This window comes from Gopherus flavomarginatus, chromosome 1, assembly GCF_025201925.1.
Source record: "Gopherus flavomarginatus isolate rGopFla2 chromosome 1, rGopFla2.mat.asm, whole genome shotgun sequence".
NCBI classification, from domain to species: Eukaryota; Metazoa; Chordata; order Testudines; family Testudinidae; genus Gopherus; species Gopherus flavomarginatus.
In genome coordinates, this window is record NC_066617.1 from 88,139,285 (window position 1) to 88,158,320 (window position 19,036).

The following is a 19,036-nucleotide window of genomic DNA, read 5'->3' on the forward strand; positions in this document are numbered from 1 at the left end:
CAACTCCGTTGACTCAACACATTTTGGCAAACTTCATTGTGCAAAATTGAAGGCCAGTATCTCAATCAGCACCTTAACAGCAAACACAGTGCTTACATTAATTCATGAAATTATATAAATGATCCCAAACCAAAACATTTTCTATCTGATCAAACATTTTGTCTTAAGTATCTATTTTTTGCTCTTCTCATGAAATAAAAAATAAAAACAGCCTTCAGATGGGCTCTTTGAATGCTTGGAGGAGTTGTTTCAGTTAAAGCAATTTAGTTAATATAATCAACAAAATGCAAACAAAATTAGAGTTGGTTGTGTAAAGCCAGCCTGCACCTATATCCCCATCCTCAATTACCTTAACTTTCACTTCAAGTGATCTTAAAAATGATTGTGTAAAATGGCACCTTCTCACTCAGATCTGCTCCCTGGGTGTATTCAGCATTATGTTTGTTGATTTCAGTGGCAAAGATAAGAGATAACTGTTCTTTACTTCTGTTAGTGCTGCAGAGCCAATGTTGTTAAGGCCATGGCTACACTTGCACTTTCCAGCGCTGCAACTTTCGCGCTCAGGGGTGTGAAAAAACACCCCCCTGAGCGCTGCAAGATACAGCGCTGTAAAGCCTCAGTGTAATCAGTGCCGCAGCACTGGGAGCGCGGCTCCCAGCGCTGCAAGCTACACCCGTAAGGGATGTGGTTCATGTGCAGTGCTGGGAGAGCTCTCTCCCAGCGCTGGCGCTCTGACTACACTCACACTTCAAAGCGCTGCCACGGCAGCGCTCCCGCAGTGCTGCCGCGGCAGCACTTTGAAATTTCAAGTGTAGCCATAGCCTCAGATGGAGTGAGCTAAATACTCCTCCACTCTGTACACCATCCAAAGAATTGCTTACTCAGCTCCAAATAGCTGCAGCTGAAGAAACACACTGGGCCTTATTTGGCCTGAAGAACCTTTATTACAGGTGATGAAGCACAGGGTGGAAAGGGCCCAGGTTTCACTTTGGGAGCCCAAGATGAGTTGCTTAGCTGGCAGTCAGTAAGCTAAACAAGTGAGACAAACTACTGAGACACAATAAAAGTGAAATCCCACAATGGCAGTGCTGCAAAGTTACTTTCCGCATAGAACCTCACTTTCATAATTGTCTTGTAAGTGGCTTTGCATCCTTCTTGTGAATAGTTAGATTCCCTGGGAGTATTGTTCTGTTTAAACACAATACTGGGTTTCCATAAACTCTGCCAATAGGGATGGTGATTTTCCTTTTAATGAAAATAAAAGAAAATGCTTCCCAGACAGTCCTGGCTGCACTGATGAAGCTTTTCCAGACTAAACTGTCTATTATTATTTATACTGGAGCACCTGGAGATCGACTGAGATCACAGCCCCATTGTGATATGCAGCGTACACAGTCCCAGCCTCAAAGAGCTTATGATCTAAACAGACAAACACCAGGGCTGCCCAGAGGATTCACGGGGCCTTGGGCAAAGCAATTTCCAGGGTCCCTTCCATAAAAGAAGTTGCAATATTATAGAATACTATATTCTCGTGGGGGCCCTTGTGAGGCTCAGGGCCTGGGGAAAATTGCCCCACTTGCCCTCCCCTCTAGGCAACCCTGACAAACACAGGCAGAGAGAACTGATGTGACTGCCTAAGGTCACACAACAGATCAATGGCAGAGGAGAGACTAGATCCCAGATTTGAGACTCAGGTCAGCATCCTCTCTACTAGATTACACTGCCTTTATGTTCGGATATTTGTCCCTGAGCCAACAAGAGCCCACATTCATTTGAGAACATTCCGACATTCAGTTTACTTTACAGCTAGCAATTAATTAAAAACTTACAACTTTGCTATTTAAACACTATCTGTTCATAGTGCCTTACGCTCAATTCCTCCAACAGGTATTTAAGATGCCTGGTGCCTGGACTAAGTACAACACTGGTTGTAAACTATAAATTGGTCATTACTATCTGACACGGTCATTTAAAGTTCAAGCTCTAACAGACTCGGAGAACAATTACTCAAAAATATAACTAAAATCAACAGGTGGTTTAGTAATAATTTTGTTTCCTGTGTTAGAGAGTATGTGTCTTTTACAGGCACAGAAAAAATGCATCCTTGTTTCCAATCTGGCAGAATGTGCTGCACAAGAAACTCATTAGGAAAAAGCAGAAATGTTTAATATGTAGAACTACCTCTCCTTCCTGGGGGAAAACTACTCAGGAGAGGTAGAGTGAAGGTAACTGAAAATCAGGACATGAGAAAAAATATGATTTCTTATAACCTTTATCAGTACACTCTTGTGATGTAAAAAAATTGTGTACTCTTAACTTAATAGTTCTGTTTATACAATCCGTTTCCAATACTTTTTGCTGTGGGTCTTCTAATATGTTAGACAGCAAAATCACGTGCCAATGAAAGCCAAATTCCAAAATGCATACCTGTAAAGAGTTATAGCTCAAAACACACAGTACTACGATGACTGCAGTACAAAAGCTCAGATTTAAATAGATGATCTAAGAGTCAAGTAAAGTATTTTTACATACATTGTACATATTAAAGTTGGTAAAAATATTAATAATTTTAAAAGGTTTTTTAATAAAAAAAATTCATACTACTATTTATGGAGAAAGAATTATTCTTGCCAAACAACCAGACAGATCACTAACAAATAAGGAGCTGTAGTAAAACAATTAGGGGCATATTCTAACATTAGCTTACATGGAAGTTTTGCATGAGCATCAAGGGGGATACCACTACACATTTACCCACTATACTTGTTAGGGGAAAATACCAGCAACTTAGAATTTTTTTTTTTAATACTGCTGCCTAATTAGGTTTATTTATTGTTTTAAATGAGGAAATATTAAAGAAAATACACTTCAGTACAATATTGTGTAACTGCTGAACTTTAAGAGAAGAACAAAGAACAAAAAAATGTACTAGATACTTACAATGTGTAAGAGCTTTAGCACATCCACAAATCTGTTAGAAAAGTAATAAAAAGCAAATAATTACATTTGAACTGCGGAATTAAAATAAACTGAATAAGTATTTTGAATTTAGCATTAACACCTACACTTTCTCCGAGCTCATGATCTCCTTGGCAATATGGTAAACTTTCGTTTTCTTTCCAGCTGCTTTGCTCTGCAGATAAAATTACGTTACATTGTGTACTCACAAACAAATAGCAAAGATCAATTTCAAGCCAAATTTCCTACTAAAAATATCACTTTATACTGCTCCGAAGTCTATTAGTATTCACAGATTAAGTCTTGTGAAATTGAATTTAGAATATAATTGGATAGAATGATGTGTAAATGCTAATCTATAAATAAGCACTAGCATCCCTGTCTAGAAACTCTGGAAAGCATCAGAGCCCATACTGAAAGTGACAACTGTCAGCTATTGAAAGAAGTGGAGTGTGGATAATACTCTATATTCATAATAATTTAATTGGCTCATTTGTGACTACGGTATATAAATCTGCAGTAAACTCAAATGGGTTTTAGGAACATCTGTCAAGAAATGAATTCAGATTTTGTTCATTTTTTCATGCTGCTTTTAATAAAGACAAAAATGTAACAGGAAATAACTTTTTTCTTTTCAAAGTAATACTAACTATTGAGAATCTGCCTTATTAAATCTAAAAAAAAATGAACTAAAATTAACTACAATCAGATTTCTTTAGCTAGCAAGTCTACTGTACAGAAGAAACGCAATCTTTGTAAAATATGATTTCACTCCTGAAACACATGCACACTCACACAAATATATGCATACGCACCCCTCAACATATGATATGATAGCACAGGGCCTGAGCACAGGGATTGAATTATAATAGTGTTCTTTTTAATCCAATCACCGTAGAATGCCATTTATTCTCATTTTTTCCAAAGCCAAATATATGAGAAATCTCACAATCAACCCCCACACCCAGCTCTCTCATCTGATATTTTAATCCTTGAATTGTTATGGGATCCCTCAAAAAGAAAAGTGCAAAATAAGTGTAAAATACTGAATCCCCAGTCTTACCAGTGTAACAGGAAAAAAAAGACAAATATGAATATTTAAGATACTGTCTAATAAAATGGAATGTGGAATTATTTGCATTACAGCATAATTGCACCAGCTCCTGTACAAACATGTATAAAGGGCACCAGAAAATTTACAATCTGAGGCCCAGGCCCTGCAAGCTGTCACCCGATAACACAGAGATGATAATCCCTGTGATAGACTTTTGATGAGCTTCAGTGAAGTCAGTGGAGCTCCATGTGGGTGGAGGAATCGACCTAGACAGAGTAGCTTGCAGGATCAGGGCTAAAGCTTAATACTAATTCCAAGAATGTGGTACAGCAAACAAAATGAGGGCAAGATGACAGGCATGCAAAGATGCTTTTGCAGAGTCTAATTGTGTATACAGTTTGCTTTTTTTTTTTTAAATCTATCTCTATAGCAGAAGTCCTGGCTTGCCACCTGCCTAGCAGTTATCAGCTGGCACTATGTCTATTAACAATGTAGGTTTTCCATTACAATGGGGAGTTAAAGGAGAGAGAAAATGAAAATAAATCTTAGATATGCAGGTATGTAACACAGAGAACAAACAATAGCAAGCAGAAGTTCTGGTGAAATCATATGCAAAACAGTAGTTAAAGAGCAGGCACCGAGTGATTTACCTTAGAACTTTAGCTGTTTTTATTACACTGTTATGTACTTGTTAATGATGTTTGAAATAAGGTTGCAATATTTCTCTTTGAAAGGTTTATTGCTTCATTTCCTATTTCAAAAAGGTGATTTTAATGCAGATGCATACAATTTTATTTCTATCAATATTGTAGGATGTTACATCAATAATTAAAGTGACAGTTTGCTGATCTCTAAGAATTTCAGAAGTCACACACTGTATGTTTGTTATTCTGATGTCCCAGGCACTAATCCAATCCATACAAAGGTAAGGACGACAGATATCAGGCTACAGGACTACAAAATCTAAGAAATTAAACTCTGAATGTTGGAGTAATTTGTTACCCAACTAGTAGGGTTGCGAATTTTGGCTGGACATATTCCTGGAGATTTCCTCACATGACATAATCTTTAATTGAAGAGTAATCTTTAATTCCTGGAGACTCCCAGACAATCCTGGAGGGTTGGCAACCCTAGTAACTAGTGAAGCTACAATAATAGTAACATGTTGCACTTACTCAGTGCCATTTATCCAATGACCACAAAGCGCTTTACCAACGTAGGTATCAGCCCTGTTTTAAAGATGGGGAACTTGAGGCACAGAGAAGCAATTTGCTCAAGGTCACAATGCAAATAAGAGTCACAGCTGTGAACAGAATCCAGGAGGCCTCTTTTTCAGTTGATAGTCTCCCACTAGTGCCTACTGGCATCAGTAGCATTGCTAGACCAAAGTACTAATGCTGCAAGCTTTGGTCTAGATTTGCAGATCTCCTTCGAAGAGCAACTATTATATAAATTATTGAGAGCTGGAAACCAACTTATAGTTTCTACAATCCTCAGCTAGGCCTTAGTATTTTGAACTACATTGAAACAAGACTATTTCAGCAGTGAAACCCTAGCTCTTCCATTCATATCAATTAGATTTGTATTTAGCAAAGCCTCCATATTAGTGTCTAGAAATAATCCCTAAAACCAACCAAATTCAGGACATTTATATTTATACAAGAATAGGGTGCACATCCTTCTCCCTCTCTCTATGGAGAGCATAGCTAACACTATGGGAATAAACTCACATGCAGTCCCTGATTTTACAAAACAGTAACTGTCAACACTCTATAACTGACTATTAGTTGCAAACTAATTTAAAAGTAAAGATTACACAATAGTAAAATACTAATGCAAAATAAGCATGAGCTGAGATATTGTCCCTTTGTTTTTTCAACACCATTTGGAAATTTCTTCTCAGATCAGCTGGCACTGGAAATGCCACACTGTTTGTTCAGTCAGAAGACAATCATTTGGAAGGCAGGAGAGTTTGAAGCATAGTCTTCAAATTTTGGGCATTGAGTTCTCTCAGTTTTCAGGTGATAAAAGGGTAAAAACTGAGGTGTTCTCTCTCAGCAGTTGTTTACTGTACTCGCTATTGTGGGTGAGAAACATCATTAGAGACTGGATATGTTTGCCAAGCAAAACAAAATAAACCCACCAAAGAGCTGATTACCAATGCAGAGATTGTTTCATTTTCCCCTGCAGCTGCAGGAACTGTTAGAAGTTTCAAGCAAGAGGCAAATTGTTGGTAAAGTTAATCTGCAGCTGTCAGAGTCCACGCGCCACAGGCCAGCTGAGGAAGTTAAAAACCAGATGGTTCAACACCAGTTCTGAGTTACATGAAGGGAAGAGTATATTCTATGAAACACGAGATGTTTCATGAGCAAAGCAGCGTTGCACTGTGTGTTTCTAGAAAAGCCCTTCTGAATCTTGTGAGAAAGAAAGATATTTACAGTGAGATGTTAGCTGATGTACCCACACAGAGTTTTGGTTAGCTACACAGGAACAGGCTGTGCTGCTGACTCCCGCCACACCCCAACTTACTCAAGAGAAAAGTTGATTTATTAGGATCAAGGTTTCAGGGCACTAGCAGAAAAATATGAAGAAATTCAAAGCTGTTACACAACACTTTCACCTTGCTGAACATGAGCTCTTTTCTTTCTGGCAATGGGAAATCCTATATCGAGTTCTCCTTGGCAGGCAGGTAGGTGTCTGAAATACCATTCCACCACAGAGCAAAAAGATACTTGCCCTGTAAGGAGGTGAAGAAGCAGCAGTCCCAGCCAGTCTGAAGGAAAGCCGATGCCAGAATCTACAGACATGCAGATTTCAAGGATGCTGGAAAGCAGACAGAAACCTCTAATGCTTGTAAGAGAAGATGGCAAAGGAAGCCCCTAGGAAAGGAGATGGAACCCCAGATCACCAACTGATTCAAAAAGGTTGCTTTATTACCCAGTCATCCTTGACTTGAAGGAGGGATGGAAAAAGGAGGACACATAGGAAGTGTCTTCCAAAGACATGCCATCCAGCATACAGCAGTGAAGAGAGAACCAGAACCTAGGCATCATGGCTAAGGTGCCTTCAGAGCACTCGGGGCAGAACAAGCCTGCTAAGAAAGATCTTGTGGAGAGCACACAAAGGAACACTGTACCTCATTACTTTGAAGACACTGAATTGAGGTGCTTAAATGGGAAATGTGCCAGCTAGGTAACCAGGACTAGCAGAGAGAAGAAAAAAAAACAAACCCCTCTTTAATGGGTACCTCTGCATTTGATAGAGTAGATACAATTAGGAAAGCCCAGTAGTGTGGGCCAGAGCAGTGACTCTTAAATCCAAGAAACAGGAATTCTACATTATCCCCAAAACAGGGTGAGGGTTGGGCCCCATATCTACTCGTGCCATTGGAAAGGAGCAGCTGAGCACTGGTTTAGAGGCAGGGTCTCATATTTCAGTCCAAGGAAGCTAACAATATGTGGACTGCATACTTGCCCCAAGACAGTTTACTGATTTGAAAGACTTGTGTGGCTGGACATACAACTTCAAGAATGCTGTTCTGCTGAACCAGAAGTTGTCACTGAAAAGTAGCCTTTCCTTCCTCAAACACTTGGCTGGAACACTCCTATATCACAATAGTTTCACCTGCCCATGCCCCTAATACCAATGAGATGACACTGGGAACGGCCTTAGCAGTTCTAGTGACACGTTTTCCAGTCCCTACCCTTTGGCTTCTCCATTCCAGTTTCCAATGTTCTTCAGTTCACCCTGCAGAAAGCAGGAAACTCTGGGACTCAAAGGTCCAGAGCATGAAATTAAGAACTTTAGTAAATGTGCAGTCCAAAACATGCAGACAAAGGAGTCAAGTTTGACTCTTTCACACTTTACTTCAGTTTGTAAAACTCTACATATACAGGTGGGTGGTGTGTAGGACTACAGGCCCACAACTCTTTGAGGTGTTAAGAATGAACTAATGGACTGAGCAGTGCAGTTTTTATGACTATTTCTAAACATGGGTTCTTCACATCAAGGACATTTGCAAATCCACAGCAAGAATGAAGCTTTAAAAAAAATTACTGTTATCAGGGTGCAAAAAGCATCTGAAAAATGATGGTTTACATTTATACAACAAGACATCTCTTATGTAGATATTCCCCAAATTCCCTTTACAAACTATATGGGAAACTAAAAAATACTGATGAAGCATAGCTTTAAAAATCAAAATACACCTGCTTATATTCTTGAAGATCAAGCTCCCCTTTGCTAGAATCAGAATTTGTGTCATCGTCCTCATCAGAGCTGTTGATAATCTCTTCATCTGATTGAACCTCTCCCATCAACACATTGGAATCACTGTGATCTTCTGATGCCCTACAAGAAAAAAACCCCAAAACACATAGTTGGTTTATATCAGCATAACTTAATTTTTCTTTGAAAAGTTATCCATCAGAGCAATGAGGCTAACTGTTACTAGAAGTGCTGAGAGCCCTGGAGAAGATAGAACAGGATTTTCCATAGAGGACCTATGATTCTGGAATGCTGTATCTATACTGGTATTTACACAATGTTCATTGCCATAGCAGATGAGTGCCATACAAGTGAAATAGCCAAAAGGATTTTATGTTCTTTACACCAGTCACAGACACCAGAGTTGATCTTCGTCATCCTCCAGGGCAAAGCTTGATATTCTACCTCCTCTTGCTAGCATGCGTATAGAAATAATATATTTATTTCATGTGCAGAGCAATAAAGGGAGATTGTCATTTTTGTTTCTGTTTTGCTCTGCTTTCTTTAATGGCACTCAGGTTTGTTCTGTACATGATGAACAGTTTGACAACCTTGTTGGGGCAGGGGTGTTGTTTTGTTTTAAATAAAGGCACACAAAGACATTTGGGTATTGGGCACCCATAAACGTTCAGGCTTGTTTATCAAGGCATGCACCAGTTAAATAGTTACATGAGGTTGAAATTAATGTTACAGGGAGTCAGTTCAGTACATACCCACTTTTTTTTTTTTAAAAGGGGCTACAGAATGTACATTTTTGTGATCCATAAAATCAGTGAAAATAAACACAGTGATATCCCTTTTAGACAGCTGTCAAAACTATAAAATATAATCAGGCTCTGTAGCTGTACACGCATTATGGAGGTCTCAGTTCTCATTAATTTTAGCCATATTTGTAACTTGTAGAGATTTTGTGTGACAAGTATGCATGCTGATCCTATGAACAACTCTCCTCCTCTAAACTACCTTGACATCTTCAGTAAAGATCTTAAGAACGTTTCCCAGGAAGAAAATTCAAAAGGAAAGAGAGTACAAGAAAGATACAAATAGCAAATAGACTATTGTAAAACTACTAAGCAGCTTCTTATAAGAACAACACAGACAGCAGAGCCTAAAATGCTCTAATAAACTCACACAGAAACATGTCAATTTATTTTAACCTGCGGGGCGGCGGGAGGGGGAGAGAGAGAGAAAAGAGACAGAGATAAAGGTATAGCAACATTTTCAACTATGGAATTAAGTAGCTAATAATTTCAAGTTATACCAAATCAATACACCATTAATCAGATCAGCTTTCAAAGCCAGCAACGTGCCGAATGCCCTCCTGTCACATCTACTCCTATGGATGTAGACAAAGAGCAGTTACTTACCCTGCAGTACCTGGAGTTCTTCAAGATGTTACAGTCAGCGAGGATCCCACTGTAGGTGTGTATGTGCCTCATGCAAGGGACACTGGATGTTTTTGTACATCACCATCTATTGGGACCGTGCATGTAACCTGTGCCTCTCATAAAAGGGCATGGGAGTGGGGAACCATGATCTTTCCTCACACCCTCACAAATTCAAAGCCCAGGCTGGTGAGGATTCCAAAAAGTGAGGATGGGGTACAAGTCCTGTGATCCACATTTATATAATCTCAAAGAGCCACACTAACCGTAGGGTAAGTAATCATTCTTTCTTCTTCAAGTATGTCCATATGGGTCCCACCATTCCAGTGCTGATAGCTGGCCAGCAGCAGACCCTCAGGAAAGTCACAGTGAGCACCAGCTGAATCAGTCAAACAAACAATGAATGAAGTACCACTCTCCTGAACTTGGCATCTGCCCTCGCAGCCATGTCAAGGACATACTATTTCATGAAAGTCAGTAGGTTACTCCATGTTGCAGCCTTGCAGATCTCAGAGACCCAGGGCTTTGGAGCAAAGCCCAGAACTGGAGCCCGGAGCAGTGGAGCTGCAGGTTTTTGTCTGGAGCTGGAACAGAGCTCCAAAGCTCTGCAGAGACCAACACATTTTGGAAGCAAGCAAAAGATGCTCTAGTGAGTGTGGCTTGATGTCTGAAGAGAGAGGCTCATTAGCCAACTGATAGAATTGCACACATCCACTTGGAGATTCTTTGCGATGGGATGCCCTGGACAGAATGAGCACAATGAAACTGGGAGATAGCAAAAATGGCTTGGTCCTATTAAGGTAATATTACAAAGCTCTGAATACCGTGTAGTTCCTTTCCTCCCAGAGATGAACCAGTTTTGAGCTTGGAGAGACAGAATGAGAGAGGCAAGAAATAGCATATTGAACTTCAGGACAGTATAGGTGCTGGTTCAGTCTCCTCAGCTCTAGGATAGGAGGAAGACCTCCTTTCTTCTTCAAAATGAAGAAATATCAGGAGAAGCCGCCTCTTTCCCTGAATTCTGTTGGAACCTCCTGTATGGCTCCTAGATGAAGCAACAAGGCCACTTCTGATTGCAGCAGGCTTTCCTGAGCAGAGGTACAGGTAGGGGGTAATGAGTGGAACTGGATGGGGGAGACATGGGCAACGATTGTCCTGGTTACAACTGATCATGCCTGGTGGAATGGAGGGAGGTGGATTCTGAAAGTCGTGCTCATTCACTGGATTGGATGTGGCTCTCGACCAAGCTGTCAAGTTTGCTGGCATGCTGTAGGATTGGGGTGCACTGATCAGGAAGAGGAAAGGCTGTGACCTCTGCTTTATCTTGGCCTTTTCCTGGCCCAGTATTCAGGATCCCTGTGTTTGTAAGACAGTGTCCACGGCTTCAACTGGCACTGAAGGCAGTAAGGCTTGTGGTACAGCACTCAGATGTAAATCCCTAGACAGCATAAGGTGACCTTTGAGTCTTTTAGTGAGTGCAGTGTGCTGTTTGTCTGCCTGTTAAATAGCTCCTTGCCCTTGAAGTGCAAGTCTTCAATAGTTGCCTGTACCTCTCTTGGGGTACCCAATGCTTGGAGCCATCACGTTCTGTGTTTCATCACCATGGTGGCCAGCGACTTTGCAATGGTGTTGGAGGCATACATCACAATGTGTAGTGCCAACCTGGCCACCATCTGACCTTCCTTAATTATCTTTTAGCTCCTCTCTGCTATCTAGCAGAAACTTTGTGAGGAAAGGTGTCACTTGGTCCCAGGTTAGGAACTCATACTTGGCCAGTAAGGCCTGGCAGTCAGCCACATGCAGAAGAATATGACTTTCTTCCAAAGAGGTCAAGTTGTTTTGGGCCGTTAGTCCAAGAGCACCCCCAAAGACACTTTAATTTCTCCTGTACTGCTGACGTGACCAAGGAACCTGGGTTGGGGTAAATACTTGCACATGTGCCCAGAAAATATGAGGCAAAGCAAGCATCTGCTAGATATGTTCGACTCTCCTAGACGGAACTAGTACTTACTGTGCCCATCTTTTAAATGGATTAGTCCATCACAGGATGGGCAAGGCTTGAAGCTCACAGGTTTTGAGTCCACCATGCTAAAGAGCTCGGGAGGGGTTGGGGGGAAAGAGAGCGTCTAGCAATCGATACTTGGTCCAGAGGGTTGGATAAGCTCACATTGGTGCTCAGAACTTTGCAGAGTTAGGCTTTCACACAGCAGAGTCTAGGACAACAAAATGTTATACACCTCTGAAATAAAAACCATGTGTGCAGTTAAGTCAAATGATATTTCTATTGTTCATGCTTCTTAAAACTTTGTCTCTCTTTCCAACCCAAACAGTGTCTTTGGGGACTATTTATTAACATTATTGATATTCCAGATCATCACTGTGGACTAGAGTAACTCCCTGGGGGAGGGTTACCACCGCATCTCCAGGAACGTAAAACAGTGGTGGGGGGGGGAGATTATTGCAGTCCTTGGGACTGTAAACAGCTTTAGAGAAGTACCGCCCCGGGATGGTTTGCATATACAAGTTCAGATATCAGAGGCCCAAGGAGACAAAGAGCTTTTGGTACAGAAGGCTGGAGTTTAACCTGGCAGAGGTGCCTTCATTTTGATGCAAAGAAACCAGATGACCTTGTGTGTAGATGATACTCAACCTTGCTGAAGGGTTGGAAGACCTTGAACCTTCCAGGGTCTCCATAGGACTGATGTGGAGCTGTTGGTAAAGTGTTTATATCCTTTTATTGTTTTACATGTTTTCTCTGGATGCTTTTGTCCTCAAGCAAATGAAAGAAGAGTGTGGTTATGTTACTCATGACCGCAGTCATTCACTGGTCATTGCTCTTGGAGAGAAACAAAAGAACAGGGGCTGGTCATTAGTCAGACCTGCCAAGAGAAGCAACATGCATTGCAGAGGCATTTTAGCTTAAGTCTAAAGAGAAGGGAGAGGAATGTGGATCCCTGCCCAGAGAAAAGTGAGGGCTAGAGGCTGAGTGGGCATTCCTGAAATAGACTACAGAGGGGATTAAAGGTGCAATTACCCTGAAACTGTGACAGAGAGCATATCTATAGCTCTTGAGAACAGATAACAAGAAATTGTTTCATTCTATGCCAAAAACAAGAGGTAACACATTATTCTCATAAAATTGTGGTCTAACCCCCTCGCCCCCATGTTTCTACCGGTAACGCCAGATGCCCTGCACATGGTATAATTCTGTCAAACTGGCAAATCTGTACTAAAAATATTTTGCTCTACTTCCTGGATGAGATTTTTCAAAGATGCACAGGGAATCTGAAGGTTTGAAATCCCTCTAGGTAGCTCTGAAAATTTCAGTCCTTATGTTTTTACTGTAATTTATCCAAAGTCCTCAATATCCAAGCTACAGTATGTGACATATAATTTCTTGACTTTATGTAAAATGTAATTTGAACTGGTCAGCTTGTGTCAAAAGTAGAGAAAAATAACGCTGCAAGATAAATTACGTTTTATAGCAAAGGAGACTGAGATCTTGTAAACACAGGTTTCTGAAATTCTATGATCCCAGGGCTGCCCAAGTCACCACTGGACAATTTGAAGGGGTCAGTCCTTCACATTTTGAAAAGATTACCAAATTCAACCTCGTGGTACACTTGTGTTAAATTTCCCCCTTGGACAAAGGTTTGTCTGGATCCTTCATGAATGAGAAAAAGAATGGACATAATATTTATAACAAGATTTATACCAAATATAAAACAAAAAGCAGTTTAAATTGTACAATAGTATAAATAGCCATATTAGAAACACAACCTTTTTGTCATCCGCTGTATTTTGGAACATACCTCAGACAATGGATGCATGTCAGCTTCTTGAGTATATAGGAAAGTTAAGAGTATGTGTTATAGTTCTAAAGGTCTCTGAGACCACCCGGATCCAGCAGAGTGCTCCAAGAATGTTTCTTATGGCCATTTTATTTTTAAACCAAAAAGAGCTAGCCATCCCAGCTGCCATACTATCTCAGAGTAATTCCTGTTCAGCTTTAAGTCCATTCATCATGCTACTCCCATTTCCCCAGCTCCGTGGGTCACTGTACAACACATAACCCCTCACATTCTTTTACCTCAGTAGTTTAACCTTGGGATGATACTTCTCTACAAATTAATAATGAAAATCAATGCCCATTTAGCAACTTTTGTAGACACAAATATCTCAAGTGTTCATGGATCAAATGGCAAGCCCATGCAGAATGAAAATACTTCCATGGGCTTTTGATCAGCGCCCCCAAAGAGAGATCTGAAGATTTCAATATCTGGATTTAATGGATTTGGTACTTTAATCACATCTTAAAGACAGTCCTATACATATAAGCTCTTTAATGAAATTTGAGTGCATCTTCATTTAAAAAATTCTTCTCTCCCTTGTATTGTATGCCTCAATCTTTCCCTCATGGCCATTTTAGCTTCTCTGCCCATGTGCCATAGTTTTCTTCTCTTTTTCTACCCTCTTATTCTCTTTTTAAAACTTTGCCACCATGTATTAATTCCCGCTAATAACCCAATTTTATGTCAAAGCTTTCTTCAGGGAGTAGTTGTTCTGTTCTGTGTTAAGCACTTGCACAGACTTCTGTAATCCTACTCTCTCCCAAAATATCCATCCTGATCTTGTTTCCTCTTTATCAGATATTCTTTGCCCATGCTCTCAACATTAATAAGCTTTTTGGAACGAGAAACTTCTGCATTATCAGTCATGTGAAACACATCACTGTTAACTCATCACACTGTCCCCTGAGTAAGAACATCCTGCCATATCATGTGATCCAGCTGTCTATAGATAGATGTGGTTAAACTTTTTGTTATTTACATAATCTTAAGAATATTCATTTGTCTGATAACGTAGCATTTTAATGGGTATTTAAATGGTAATACTAGATTTTTCTTATTGCTTGCTGAGATAACCAGTAAAGCAACCTATAACACTATTTATGTCACATGAAAAAAATGGAAGGTAAGAGATATTGTGGCAATTCTTTGCAAATTATGACAAAGCAATTTTGGCAAGAAACAAAAACTACTTGTTAGTATGAATATCTTATGGGCTTCTAAACTTTAAGCACAATCATAAACAAAATCTGAAAACGTTATGGTTATAATGGCAACTATTTTTCATATAAGTTTTTTCCCTGTGAAGTATATGTGTCAACTCCATCGTGTCTCTTTATTTTAATAGTTTATTAAATAATATCTGTAGATCATATGGGTTCCAGAGACTTGCTAGAGTTTAACAGCTGAAATCCCTGAAAGTTCTGCCCTCTCTGAGCATTTTCCATTCTCTCACAGCGCCTACATGTGATTGGACTGAGCATGCACCATCCCAACAGAACAGCGGAGCATATTCCAGCCCAGGGCTATAATATTGAAGCCAGAAGTTCTTTAATGTAGTTTTCATATATAATTATAAATAAGTAAAAATTTTATTAAAACTAGGGCTCCCGATTAATCGCAGCTAACTCACATGATTAACTCAAAAATTAATCGTGATTAAAAAATTAATATCAATTAATCACAGTTTTAATCAAACTACTAAACTATAGAATGCCAATTGAAATGTATTACATATTTTGGACATTTTTCTACATTTTCAAATATATTGATTTCAATTACAACACAGAATACAAAGTGTACAGTGCTCACTTTATATTATTTTCATTATAAATATCTGCACTGTAAAAATTATAAAAGAAATAGTATTTTTGAATTCACCTCATACAAGTACCATAGAATACGGTCATCTCTTTATCGTGAGAGTGCAAATTACAAATATAGATTTATTTTTTGTTACATAACTGCACTCCAAAACAACAAAATGTAAAACTTTAGAGCCTACAAGTTCACTCAGTCCCACTTTTTGTTCAGCTAATCGCTAAGACAAACAAGTTTGTTTACATTTACAGGAGATAATGCTGCCCGCTTGTTATTTACATCACCTGAAAGTTAGAACAGGCCTTTCGCATGGCACTTTTGTAGCCTGCATTACAAGGTGTTCACATGCTAGATATGCTAAACATTCATATATCCCCTCATGCTTCGGCCACCATTGCAGAGGACATGTTTCCACGCTGACAACACTCATTAAAAAAAAAAAAAGATGTGTTAATTAAATTTGTGACTGAACTCCTTGGGGGAGAACTGTATGTCTCCTGCTCTGTTTTACCTGCATTCTGCCCTATATTTCATATTATAGCAGTCTCAGATGATGACCCAGCACATGTTGTTCATTTGAAAAATACCTTCACCGCAGATTTGACAAAAAGTAAAGAAGGTACCAATGTGAGATTTCTAAAAATAGCTACAGCACTGGACCCAAGGTTTAAAAATCTGAAGTGCCTTCCAAAATTTTGAGAGGGACAAGGTGTGGAGCATGCTTTCAGAAGTCTAAAAAAAAAAGAGCAACACTCAGATGTGGAAACTACAGAACCTGAACCACCATAAAAGAAAGTCAGCCTTCTGCTGGTGGCATCTGACTCAAATGATTAAAATGAACATGTGTCGGTCTGCACTGCTTTGGATTGTTATTGAGCAAAACCTGTCATTAGCATGGACACGTGCCCTCTGGAATAGTGGTTGAAGTATGAAGGGACATATGTATCTTTAGCACATCTAGCATGTAAATATCTTGTGATGACAGCTACAACAGTGCCATGCAAATGCCTGTTCTCACTTTCAGGTGACACTGTGTTGTTTTAGAGTGCAGTTATTTTTTGTACATAATTGTACATTTTTAAGTTAAACTTTCATGATAAAAGATTGCACTACAGTACTTGTATTAGGTGAATTGGAAAAATATTATTTCTTTTGTTTTTTTGCAGTGCAAATATTTGTAATAAAAAAATTAAGTGAGCACTGTACACTTCATAGTCTGTTGTAATTGAAATCAACATATTTGAAAATGCAGAAAACATTCAAAATATTTAAATAAATCATATTCTATTGTTTAACAGAATGATTAATCGTGATTACCAGCCCTAATTAACACTTATCTAAACCAACTACAGGACTATATCATCAGCTGCACTCAAGCTTCCACCTACACCTGGGTGGGCCAGCTAGCTGGAGTTTAAGGCACCACTTAACTAGAACTAGAGATTTGCGTGTATGGGAAAGGACAAGATTAGGGGCAAAGCTCAAACTATAACAAGCAGTAAACAATGAATTAATAGTGCAGTGAAGACAAGTCTATAGGGAAAGCCCTTTGTATCAGTGGGACTTGCCCCAGCACAAAGGGCAATAGGTGAGATAGTTTTGTTGGCCTGACATTATGGCAAGGCACAAGGAAACCAATCAGTTAATTTTGATCTTCCCTTTATTTTGCCACTAAGTTTACAATTGTGAGTTTCACTGATAAGTGGTTGAGAGCTCTGCCTTTGTAGATATTCAGAGCACTGAAGGACAGAGAGACCTCTGCAGAAGATTTTTTTTTTTTTTAAAGAAGAAATAGATCAAGGCAACTGTGAGGATTCACACTATCTTTACTGTTGTGGGTCCAGTCTCTCCTCATCTGTTAAAGAATGTCACGAAAAGGATTAAGGAGTGCATGGGTACACTGCATGAACATTTAAGGTATGTCTTCACTGGCAGTGCTTTAATGTGGCTGTGTAGTTGTGGCACCCACCTCAACAAGGGGCGCAACTCCCAGCGCTGGTGCATGGTCTACACTGCCACTTTACAGCGCTGAAATTTGCAGCGCTTAGGGGGGTGTTTTTTCACATCCCTGAGCAAGAAAGTTGCATCGCTGTAAAGTTGCAGTGTAGACAGGGCCTCAGAGATCCTTCAAGCAGCATGAATAGAATGTGTTGGGGGGCGGAAATCAAGCACCTGAGCAATTTGATTGTGGAGATTACTTTGGAAGTTTCTATAAAAACCATAAAAAGAACAGGAGGACTTGTGGCACCTTAGAGATGCATCCGAAGAAGTGGGCTGTAGCCCATGAAAGCTTATGCTCAAATAAATTTGTTAGTCTCTAAGGTGCCACAAGTACTCCTGTTCTTTTTGCGGATACAGACTAACACGGCTGCTACTCTGAAATCTATAAAAACATGACAGCTTTGATAATGACCCTTTTAGAAAACTTCGAGAATTGAAACACAGTAGAGAAACCAGAACATAATCTTGTCTTTTTAAATAGCAGACTTTATTTTTTGACCTCAGATCAAGGACACCCCATGTCCTCTTCCTTCAGTGGGGTTTTGGAGGGGGTTGACTCCCCACTCCAAAGAAATGTTTTGCGGCATTTTTTTTCTCTCTCTCTTCTTTTAAGATCTCTTCTGGATTGATGAGTATTTGGTGGTTATGTATTTGTATAAAATTTTTACTATGCCACTTTTTAAAATCATCATACCTCATATATATATGCACTTGCATTACCTTTAAAAACTGCTAACAAAGAAGTCTTTTAAAAAGGGAAAACTAAAACCAAACTAACGCTATTTTTTATCCCTGCTATTTAACTCAGATATCAAATGCAAACTACTGCTTCCAGAAGTACATAATGACAACTTTCATAGCAGGCTGTCATCCTCCTATAGTTGCAGAAGCATTTTTCATTGTTCTGTTAGAGCCCTGATTGATGATTCCTCTATGCATCTCTTGGAACATTCAAGATAAATATGCATGCATGTCTCAGATGTTCCATGAGCTACATACAAGAACCATATTTTAAACACATCTTTAATTTTAAAATCTCAGTTAAAACTAATTTCTGACAAGATTATTTTTTAAACCAACATCCTTTCTGAATCAAGTCATTACACTTACGTACAGTAAGAGAATACTGATATGTAAATCTAAGCCAAACTATGTGTCCGAAGGTGTTCCAATTCAACCTCAAAGCACCATGGCACATACCATGAAAAACAGCGTCCGCAGCCATGGTATACTGAAACAACTCCACAGCAGCCATTGTAATGAAGCATGCCAAAATACATTATGCATGTTATAATGTGCATATCTGACATGATATGGCTGAAGCAACATCAAGCATGATTACCAGAAAATTCAATATGAAATGACAAAATAGAAAGTGACCTATAACATTGCCTCGAGACCTGCACACAGACCTCCATACCCAGATCTTTCTCTCACTAGGGCCAGTTAAAAGCCATCTCCAGGCACACTTCTCCTGGAGGGACCCTTGCAGTGTGGCCATCCCCTATTAGAATTAATAAATAAATAATAATAATAATAAATACCACCATCACTTTGGAGCCATCCACATGAAGCTATCTGCTAGGGAGCCCACTACCTCTCCTCTTGAAGCAAGCAGGGTCTTTGCTGCTACCATAGGTGACTGTGGCCAACAGGGACCCCATTTAGTGTTAAATGCAGAGAGGTCCCTGTGAGAAGTATTG

At 39.5% G+C, this 19,036-nt stretch overlaps 1 protein-coding gene across 2 annotated transcripts in view; it reads right to left on the minus strand.

The window, feature by feature from the left end:
- Window positions 1–19,036, minus strand: part of FGD6 (FYVE, RhoGEF and PH domain containing 6) — a 104,484-nt gene that overhangs the window by 58,712 nt on the left and 26,736 nt on the right. For both annotated transcript variants that reach the window (XM_050934296.1, XM_050934286.1), the window contains exons 3-5: window positions 8,221–8,362; window positions 3,066–3,133; window positions 2,941–2,971 (exon numbers count right to left, since the gene is read on the minus strand). In XM_050934296.1, coding sequence (XP_050790253.1) covers window positions 2,941–2,971; window positions 3,066–3,133; window positions 8,221–8,362 — 241 coding nt within the window. The remainder of the gene's footprint in view (window positions 1–2,940; window positions 2,972–3,065; window positions 3,134–8,220; window positions 8,363–19,036) is intronic.